Source organism: Dicentrarchus labrax, unplaced genomic scaffold, assembly GCF_905237075.1.
Source record: "Dicentrarchus labrax unplaced genomic scaffold, dlabrax2021, whole genome shotgun sequence".
Classification (NCBI taxonomy): domain Eukaryota; kingdom Metazoa; phylum Chordata; class Actinopteri; family Moronidae; genus Dicentrarchus; species Dicentrarchus labrax.
In genome coordinates this window covers 1,912,122-1,922,596 of record NW_026136715.1, presented here as the reverse complement: position 1 = coordinate 1,922,596, position 10,475 = coordinate 1,912,122, and the positions used below count along the sequence as shown (strand labels likewise).

General features: G+C 42.5%; 1 protein-coding gene across 1 annotated transcript; it reads right to left on the bottom strand.

Moving 5' to 3' along the window:
• Positions 1-4,711: 4,711 nt before the first annotated feature.
• snx21 (sorting nexin family member 21) lies at positions 4,712-9,975 on the bottom strand. The gene is made up of 5 exons (XM_051426605.1): positions 9,629-9,975; positions 9,183-9,379; positions 8,867-9,008; positions 8,588-8,753; positions 4,712-8,464 (listed from the first exon to the last, which is right to left on the bottom strand). Exons 1-5 carry the CDS (start codon positions 9,927-9,929, stop codon positions 7,930-7,932), a joined length of 1,341 nt encoding a protein of 446 aa, XP_051282565.1. The 5' UTR covers positions 9,930-9,975; the 3' UTR covers positions 4,712-7,929.
• Between the last annotated feature and the right edge of the window lie 500 nt (positions 9,976-10,475).

Below are 10,475 nucleotides of genomic sequence, written 5' to 3'. Positions count from 1 at the left end.
CTGTCCAAATACAGTTGTTATCAGTTTAAACAGCAATAATTACTGTAATCTCACAGATAATGACTTTTATTACACTTCTATAACTTTTAACATTCACATTAAAATAATAACAATCCAATAATAACAGCACTCTGCTGTCAATGTAAGTCTGATTATTGTACAGCTGGATTTATAGATCATTGTTTACAGTGTAAATATCTTTAATTAAATGGGGGGAAATAACATCAGTTTAAAAATACAATACAAAGATAAAAATTAAAATATGTAGGCCTATATTTAATATTTAACAGAACTAAATAAGGATTAAGAAGTTAAATATTAATAATAAAGAAACTCAAATTTAAATCATTTAAAAGAACAGTTTGATGCAACCACAACGTTTTTACTACGTTTGAATGAACTTTATTTATTTATTGAGGCACAGTGCAACAACGCGACATAAAAACATCAGAAAACCAACATGAGAGATTAGACTTTATTAAAAAGAGACGTCTTTAATGTGTGTCTGGGTTCGAATCCCGGCTGGGGGCAGGGTACTGGAGCAATGTGTTATTCATATTTTATGCTTTTAATTTGACAGATTTTTGGCTTCCTGAACAAACAACAACAACAACAACAACACCACCACCACCAACAGAAATGTCCCGCAGTTAAAGGCCGTCATGTCTCTGATACTGAAAGCAAAGGTCTGGATCCTGGTTGAATCATCAGAGAACAGAAATAGAAGAAAATATCTGGTTCCTGAAGATCAATACGACCGCACAGCTCGCCGCTCCAACGCCGAGAATAAAAATGAAGACCTGAGGAAAACGTGTGCGTTTGGTTCCTAACAGGCCTTTTTCACAGCAGGTATTTTACACAGCTGCTTCAGTTTCATCCATCAATCAATCAATCAATCAATCAATCAATCAATCAATCAGGTTAGTGCGTCACAGATGATTGACAGGTCGATAATAAGACAGAGAGAGTGGAGAGAAATAAAAACTGAATAAATAATAGATCAGATTAATTAAAAAATACAATACAAAAATAAAAATAACAATAAATTAACAGGTAAAAAAATAAGAAATAAAATAAAATATATCAATCATAAAGAAACTGATTCACAAGAAAATCGAAAATCTAAAGATAAAAGAAGTCATAAAATGAGTAAATAACGTCTATAAACGGCCTCCTTTCTGCCTCTGTAGTTCACTACAGGTGTGAGAGTTAATGCTGAGGATATAAAGAGGCTGCTGCACCTGAACGCCTCCACGTTTACTCCACTCTGTGTTCAAGCAGTCTGAACTGTGTGAAAGCTGCTGAAGAAGGTAAAGTTGCTCTAACGGCTGAAACATGAAAACTCTAATATCTGTACGCTGGGGCCTGCAGTGTGTCTGTAACAGTCTGTAAACAGTCTGTAAACAGTCTGTAAACAGTCTGTAAACAATCAGTAAACAGTCTGTAAACAGTCTGTAAACAATCTGTAAACAATCAGTAAACAGTCTGTAAACAATCTGTAAACAGTCTGTAAACAATCAGTAAACAGTCTGTAAACAGTCTGTAAACAGTCTGTAAACAGTCTGTAAACAATCAGTAAACAGTCTGTAAACAATCTGTAAACAATCTGTAAACAATCAGTAAACAATCTGTAAACAGTCTGTTAACAATCAGTAAACAGTCTGTAAACAATCAGTTAACAGTCTGTTAACAATCAGTAAACAGTCTGTAAACAATCTGTAAACAATCTGTAAACAATCAGTAAACAGTCTGTAAACAATCTGTAAACAATCTGTAACAACTGAACAATGAACCCAAACAGTGAACTCAGGAACTGCAGGAAGTTTGTGTAAAAAGATTTATTATTTATGTTTTCTAGCACAGAAACTAAAATGTGAAATAACAGAACTGTGATATTAAATGTTAAAGATGACAGTTAATCTACATCTGAGTGAAACATGTTTTCACTCATACCTTCAGAACTTAATAATAATTATAATTATCTATGAACTCTTTCACTTGTTTCTATCTGTTCTTCTGTGACTCCGTATTGATTGATCAATCAGTGATTGATCAGTTATTGAGGAGGTTTAACTGTAACTCTCCTCCTCTCAGCACACGTAGAGCAGTTTCCGGTCCCACCCTGCTGTCTGCTGGTCTGCTCAGGCTCAGTTTAAACTGGCTCACTGACCCCCCTGCTGGCTGTGTGATACAGTGTTATGAGTTAGAAGTTGTGTTTTAGCAGAATGTTTAAGGTTCGTGTCAAACGAGAGATTTGGATGAAATTTGAGCAGATTTGTTTCTGTTTATGGAACTTTTTATATAATTCTGAATTATGGATTTAAATCATTTTTAACAATGGTACAGAATTATTCATCTTCTTTTCTGACAGTTTCAGTCTTTTATTGTCTCTGATACTCGGCCTTTGTTCTATTAGACTGTTTACTTAACTATTTACCTCTTTTCTAGCACGCCTTGAAACCAGCAGACCTCACAAACCCCCCCCCTGTTAAGCTTTGGCGACCTGTAGTGGGGGTCCCAACCCTCAGATTGGGAACCACTGTAATAAACCATAATACAACAACAACAATGTGACACCTGGAGACAAATGAGTCAAACAGGATACAAACAGTCATTAATTAACTGAAATATAAAATAATAACAGAACTGTGATATTAAATGTTAAAGATGATGACAGTTAATCTTCATCTGAGTAAGAAAACGTATCCACTAATATCTTCAGAATTAAATAAAGTAATAATAATAATAATAATAATTATCCATGAACTCATTCACCTGTTTCTATCTGTTCTTCTGTGACTCACTCCATATTGATTGATCAGTGATTGATCAGTTATTTAACTGTAATTTTCCTTCCTCTGAGCTCATGTAGAGCAGTTTCCTGTCTCACCCTGCTGTCTGCTGGTCTGTTCAGGCTCAGTTTGCGCTGGTTCACAGGGCCTCACTGACCCCCTGCTGGCTGCAGCGGTGCGGGATTCATGCGTTTGTTTCCTTGTTTGAACATTAAAACACCGACTGTTGATGGCGGCTCGTTAATGTGGAGTTCACTCTCACTATATCAGCCTTTTACACATTGTTCTGGATTCATGGTCGCACTGTGAAGCTCTGTTCGAGCACAATGCTGCAGACTGCGGAAGTCACTCGCTCTGTTCCTCTTGCGGGGCTCCTGCGGGGCTCCTGTGTCCGCTGGAGGTCCGCTGGAGAACCGGAGCGAGAGCAGGAGCTCGGTGAGGTCCATGCCCCCACAACCAGCGCCTGTTCTCGGCTGTCCTCCCGTGTGTGTGTGTGTGTGTGTGTGTGGGGGTGTCACAGCCGAGAACAGGCGCCGGCCTCGGGCTCACCAACAGTGTGACTCACGGTCTCCTGATGGCGGAAATGAGTGTGTATGTGTGTGTCCTCCCCGCGGTGCTCTGTCACACACTGCCGGGCTGTGTGTGCACTTCAACCCCGGGCAGGAACCGAGTGTCCGGGGTTAACGTCCGTCCAGCTGTCCTTCTTTTTATTACGTTTAAAGTGCGCATCGTAGTTCCTCCACCGCGAAGGAGGAAGTAAAACTCCCTCCGCAGCGTCAGTTAGTGCCACTAGTTGCCGCTGCATCCGCGGTGACACTGAGCCTGATCACACCTGCTGTTACCTGCTGTGTATTCAACACGCTGTAAATGAACTCAGTCAGAAATAACTTGATGTGAAACGGTTCCGAATTTACAAGAAGATCCAGATAATCAATAATCAGCCGCAGATAAAGTTTCACAACGTTCACACAGTTTGTCCTCAGTCAGTAACTCTTAAACTGAGAGAGTTGTAAAGGGAGTCTGGTGGCATTGCGGTTACAGTGAGTTCACAGTGAGCAGATCAACAGACATTAAAATAATTTATCAGCTGTAATTATCAACAATAATTTATCCTTATGGTGCATCCCTAATGTTTATATCTGTTTTAATATTCCTTTTAAATCTTTATAATTTATGTACACATCAGTGTTATGATTCATTATTTACTTAATATTATGTACTTGTATTATTAATATCTGCACAATAATACACCACAGAGCGTCAGAATGAGTTGACATGTGGATTTTAGCACAAAAACAAACAGTTCTGAGATTAATTGATCCAGTAAATTCTCTAAAATAATGACACTATCATCCAAAATACATAAACATGTCTGATTTCCTTCTTTCTGTGAAGCACGTTGAGATGCTTTTAGCAATAAATCTGCAGCAGAACTTCGGATCGGTTGTGTTAATTGGAACTGGAGGGACTGATCAATATTTCTGTCATTCATCTCCATCATCATTGATTATGTGTAAACTCTAATATTTGTGAATGAAGGTGATTCATCATTTTAATAAAGATACTGCTGTAATACACATAAAATAAACTTTAGTCCCATTATTCATCTGCTTTCAGGATACTCGATACTTCTCCTTGATTCCCGGGTCACAGGAGGAGAGAGGACGCGAGGAAGCATCAGTTGGCGTCATGAAAAGCAGCGTAGAGTCACTTTATGATGATCTCATGCAGTTTTTTGTCGTATAAAGTTTTTTTTATGTATTTGAATATAAACTGTTGGAATTACATAAAGCCCCACTCTAAAGCTCTGAAACTCTAAAGCTCTGAAACTCTAAAGCTCTGAAACTCTAAAGCTGTGTTCTGAGGCTCTCTGGTGTTTCGGTGTTTAAGGTCAAACACGAAGAAAATAACAACAGAAATCCAGAATTTGTAACAAATTTATTCCATATCTGAAAATATACTTGCTTATAGCTCTATGAAGCAGTGCGGCTGCAGGTCCACACAGACAGACAGACAGGCAGACAGACAGGCAGACAGACAGACAGGCAGACAGACAGGCAGACAGACAGGCTGCGTCTCCACCAGCTGAAGTTCTGATTCCAGTGGAAACACAACAAAAACAGAAAAAGATGCTGCTGCAGCGGCTGTGTGGAAGTTCAAACGGTTCATTATTACTGAGCTTCAAGCTTTAATCAAATAAAAGTGGAGATAAATCCCAAATATAGTTCAGTTGCCCCTAAGGTGGTGTTAATCACTGGGTCCCAACCCGGGAGGTCGCGAGGTCTTCTTGATTTTAAGGCTGTAAGAAAATGTAATAAATACACACAGTAGGCCGATATCTCAGTGTTTGGTTCAACAGCCGAACATCAGGGAGAAGAAAACACTGAATACGACTAAACAGAAGATTATTACGTCTGTTTGATTGTTAAAGATGATGAAAATACAGAATACAGACACAGAATTGTATAAAAAGTTCCATGAACAGGAAATAATCTGCTCAAATAATCATTTTACATTAACTTCTTACAGTTAGAGTTCACTGGGTTCATTGTTCAGTTTGAATATAATATTTATTAAATGATAGAAAAGGTTGATATAAATCATAAAACATCACAGAATTAAACTCACTGATGGTAAAAAACAGCCATTTTGTTCAGAACGGATCTAATTTATTGATATATTTTAATATCTGAGGCCAAGAAGCTCAAATTACACACAGCTGGTCCAACCCGGTCCAGACCTGCTGTCAGAGTCCAGCACAGAGCGAACCTGTCCTCCACTGTGTGACCCTCCAGAGGCTCCGTAGCCTGTCGGTCACATTGTCACTGTCAGGTGTGAAGAGCTGCATACATACTGATAAATATATTGATATAGGAAACAGAATGAAAGCTGCGTGATCAGGATGCAGAAGCTGTGAAGGCATCGCAGTAAGGCTGAATATAAAGGGGGGGCAATATCCGAGCTTCCCTAAAGACGACCGACGCGAACGGTTCCTCCGGTCGGCAGCACCAACGTGACGATGTGTGTGTTCAAACTCTTTAATGACCTCTCGTCCCTTATTAATCACTTGTCCTTAGAGGCGTAACGGTGCAATAGGACACGCCCACTTTGATTGCCAAGGATAACCTGCTGTTTTTTGGGTTCTGAACTGATGTATTCTTGGTCCAAAGCCACTAAACGGTTTTAAAACTCAGTGCCGGAACCGGACTGAAGTCGGTTCCCTGTCGGTGGCAGAGTCGTATAGATGTGTTGCTGTTGAATCGGCGTTGGCGTGTTCGATGTCTTTCCATCCACACCGCCTAAAATACACACACGTGCTCACCACAGTATGACGGACATCAGTCTCCATACTGAGTACAACAGACCGAGACCTCCCGGACCGAGACCTCCGGACCGAGACCCCCGTGGCGGTACACATACACCGACCGCTACCAGATTTAAAAACCTCGTTATTAACTCCTTTGTGGTTCATCAAACTCTCAATCAATCAGATTAAATCTGTTTCCTGCCGATCTATTTTCATCCCTTATCTCGTCATCCACTCCTGTAACCAGTGGAAACAGGTCGCCATAGTAACCACATCCACTACGGATGCACATCCATCAGAGAGAAAGCAGCAGAGGTTTCCATTAAACTCTGGACTCACTGATCGTGTGCAGCCGGTTGATTGTGATTTAATGCCTCTTTAACTGTTAATGTCACACATACAAACACTGAAACACTGGGGGGGTTCAAAAAGTGCAATAAAATAATTTAGTTTCTAAAATCTAAATCTAAATCTTAATCACAAAGTAAAATGTCTCATAAATAATCCTGATAAGAATAATCCGATGTGTTCACAGGGAGCGGTTTCAGTGAGTTAAGGTGGAATTGTGCATTAATCTTTAATCTCTGTTGTGATGAGCTGAACGGAGACAATGCTGAGTTACTGCTGAGCAATCAACAGTCGAGGTTATCGTCTGTACATCCCATAATGTCACACTGTGGATGGAAACAATGCAGGATTTAAAATACTTGGAATAATCAGCGTTAGCACTGAGTGTGATTATAGATCCCGATTCAGACGCTCTCATTGGTTGATTCAGTCGAATATGAGTGAAAATGCTTCAGGATTCCAGCTTTAAGAAACCTCTGTAGTTAAATATGTGAGTTGAACCATATAAAGTCTTTTGGGGGGGATTGACGCAGCCTAAAAAAAAAAAAGCCATTTATTTGCATTAAAATTGTGATTTTGTTTTGTCTGATTCATTAAAAAGTGAGAATATAATCTCACTGTGCGGAGGGTAAAAGTGTGACACACGTCTGCATCTTGCACCAGAAACAAGGAAGTGAGTTTGTCTCAATGTTGTGAAACAATGATCGGTCAAAGTTGCCACATCACAACTTCCCAGAGGGACTGACAGGAGATAAAGGTTCTCAGAAAGCTGCTTCATTAAACAAATAACTAAATTAAAGAATATGTAAGTTATTAAACACTGTGGTATCTGCTGATATGAGATACAATCACGTCTCCCGATGAGACACCTGAACACACCGCTGCTGTAAACCTGTAAACCATTCCTCCGATACTCTTACACTCGTCTATTTGGACTCTGTGAACACATTGTGGTGTTTTTAAAGGACGATGGTTGAAACGGATTATTCTTTCAGGATCATCGAAGCATCAGAGCGACTTTAAGGCTTAAAAAGTACGACTGAACACGTGACCGACGCAGGTCGATGGAGTGTTTGCACAGAAATATCAGAGATTGTGAGAACTAGTTGAAATGTTCTGAGTCAAACTCAAAGTCTAACTTGTTTATCTGAATATTGCACGTTTATTTTTCTAATTTTTATTATATTTTTATTCCCAAATAGTTTTTCTGATAATGTTATAACTCAAAATTATGACTTTCTTTCTCTTAACATTAAAATTAATCACTAACTTTATTTAAAGTCCTTTTTTAAATATTTTATCATGAATTTATTTACAAAATATTAAACTATATAAAAACAGACTTTTCTTGTTAAATTCTGACTTGTTTTTCCAAAATATTCTCTGCGATGTTATTTCCACACACAGTGGCTCTAACATCTCGTGTTGTAGCGTAGTGATTGTACTCTGCATCGTGTGTGTGTGTGTGTGTGTGTGTGTGTGTTAGCCCTCCCCCTCGCTCTCCTCCAGGTTGTGTTTGACCAGAAACTCTTTGATGGTTGGCTGATTGTCTAGCTCCGCCCTCTGCTCCTCCAGGTGTCTCAGAAGCTCCTCCCAGTGACGCTTGTCTCTCCCGGTCTGCCACGACAGCCGAACCACCGCCTGTAACAGCGGCAGCAGGAGGGGGTGTGGCCTGTCGCCGCTCTGCCGCGACACGTCAGTCTTTTCGCACGGTGGGAGGGGCTTGTCTTCGGATGGGAGGGGCTTTTCTTCGGGTGGGAGGGGCCCGTCCTCCGTGTCAGTTTGAGTCTCAGCGGGCGTCAGGACGCGGAGCGCGTGGTCACAGTGATCCCGGGCCTCCTCCAGCTGGTCCACTGCCTGGAAACAGCTCGACAGCCCCACCAGGGTGAAGAACCAATGGGAGGAGGCCGGGGGCGGGGCTTGAGCCTGGTTGTCATAGTAACTTGCCCAGCCCAGTTTCTGTTGCAGTCTCTTGGCGTTGAGCAGCGGACCCAAGGCCTCCTGGTAACGTCCCACCCTCAAAGGAACAACACAGAGTCAAAATACAAAGCTGGGACTCAAACAGTGAGACGATGATACAACACCAGAGAACAATCACATTCTGTGGGCGCCGTTTGTCGCCGCTGTGAAACTCAGTTACCTGATGAACAGCTGTCCCGCCTGCAGGTCCGTCAGGTAGAAGAACTGTCGGACGCACAGCGCCCCCCGCAGTGCGGACAGTGAACACAAGTGAGACAGATACTGTTCAAACGCTCGGCTCCGCTTGGCGATCGTCTCCGCCGTGAAGTTCCGACGCAGCTTCTTCCCTACAGAGACAGACCCGGGTTACAGCGTGCGACGATTCAACCCAACGACCTCCCCCGTGCCCGTCTGCGTGCGACGGACCATTAAAAAATAACGTTGTTATACTTCTACTTACGTGGGAAACAGACACGCTCCATCTGGTCTCCGTGGTTACGTCGCAGCGTGGCGTGGAGCCGCTGGAAGTCGGAGTATCGGCGGGTGATGATGGCCGGAGTCTTATCGCTGCCACCGGACTGGATCACGTGGATGGTGTAGAGCTGGAGAGAGATAGAACAGGCTGAATCAATCAATCAATCAGGCTGAAACTGAACCTCGTTATCAGCTGTTTAAGCAGAGGTCAGGTGCTTTAGAGTACAGCACCAGTGCCTATGTGACCTGCGTTTGAATCACAGGAACTCTCTGTTCTCTCCCCTCCGGACGTTTGAACTCACCACGTATTTGGAGGAGCCATCCTGCACCACGCCGGCGTCGGTCACCTCGAACAACAAGCTGTCCGTCAGCCGGCGCCCAGCGGGGGTGGGGCTTCCTCCGCCGAGTCCACGCAGGCTCCTCCAGCTCTCCTGGAGCTGCCGGGTCAGCAGGGACGAGGGGGAGGGAGCTACGGGAGAGACGCCCACAGGACTGGTGTCTGCAAGAAGACGGGCGAGAGAAGGCTCAGGTGGTGTTTACTGACAGTACTCCACTAATGTACCTGAGCTCCTGATTATTTTCAGGATATTTGATCATTTTAATCAATTTCCAGGTTTTTCCATTACTGGAAAACTAGTCTTTAATTTTCCAGGTTTTCCAGGACGTGTAAGAATCCTTTGAGTCTCCACAATGTGTAACATTAGACAGCCGGACCGTTAAATGCTCAGCAGCATTATTAGACCCTCACCGGTGCTGCTGAGCCCCTCCTCCATCGACTCTCCCAGGAAGTCGGAGTCACTGTCCAGCCCCGACCCCTCGCCGCCATCGCCGCCGTCCTCCGCTGCTCCGCCTCCTCCTCCGCTGTCGAAGCACAGCGTCCCGCCGAGTCGCTCGGTCACGCACTCGTCCTCCTCCTCCAGCTCCGCCTCCCAGCTGTCCTCTTTGAACTCCTCCTCTTCCCGCACGCCTCCCGCTTCCTGCTCGGGTCCCGCCCCCTGACCATCTTTAAACAACGAGCGCTTCAGACGGTCGAGCAGCCGCGACGCCATGACGCCACCCAGCCACCGCGGGGGGGGGGCTGAAGAGACAACAGGGAGAGAGAGAGGCAACACATCGACTGTTCACTGGACTTCTAAACTGATGGTACACACACACACACACACACACATATAAAATCACTTCCTCCAGCGCAAAATTCAGGTTTTATGTAATTATCTAAGAGCTGCTTTGTTCCTGTTTAGACTCTTTTAAGGATTTACAATCTTTTACAAATGCTTCACGTTACGATGATTTGAGAAGTGAAATGTTTCTTTGATGGCAGTAAAAACTCACAGACGTCAACTAGACACTGCTGTGAACCACTGGTTGAATCATGAACAATGTATTCTATAAACTTCTTGTTGTTTTTTATGTTTTTTTATTTGAAACTTAACTGGTAACTAAAGCTGTGAAATAAATGTAGGTGAGAGTTAAAACTACAATGTTCACAGAAAACAGAAGAAAGCTTGAATTAATTAACTGCTGATCAATATATTAAAATTATTTTGCATCAAATTTCACTCTGGCCTCTTCTTTAAGTTTGTATTCAACACTTT

What these genes read in the sequence shown, in the direction of transcription:
- snx21 (XM_051426605.1), bottom strand. Translation starts at nt 9,929, where the DNA reads ATGGCGTCGCGGCTGCTCGACCGTCTGAAGCGCTCGTTGTTTAAAGAT. An exon ending in GGAGGGGCTCAGCAGCACCG is followed by an intron (nt 9,380 to 9,628) that starts GTGAGGGTCTAA and finishes GTCTTCTTGCAG; the next exon opens with ACACCAGTCCTGTGGGCGTC. An exon ending in GCGGGACAGCTGTTCATCAG is followed by an intron (nt 8,465 to 8,587) that starts GTAACTGAGTTT and finishes TGTTCCTTTGAG; the next exon opens with GGTGGGACGTTACCAGGAGG.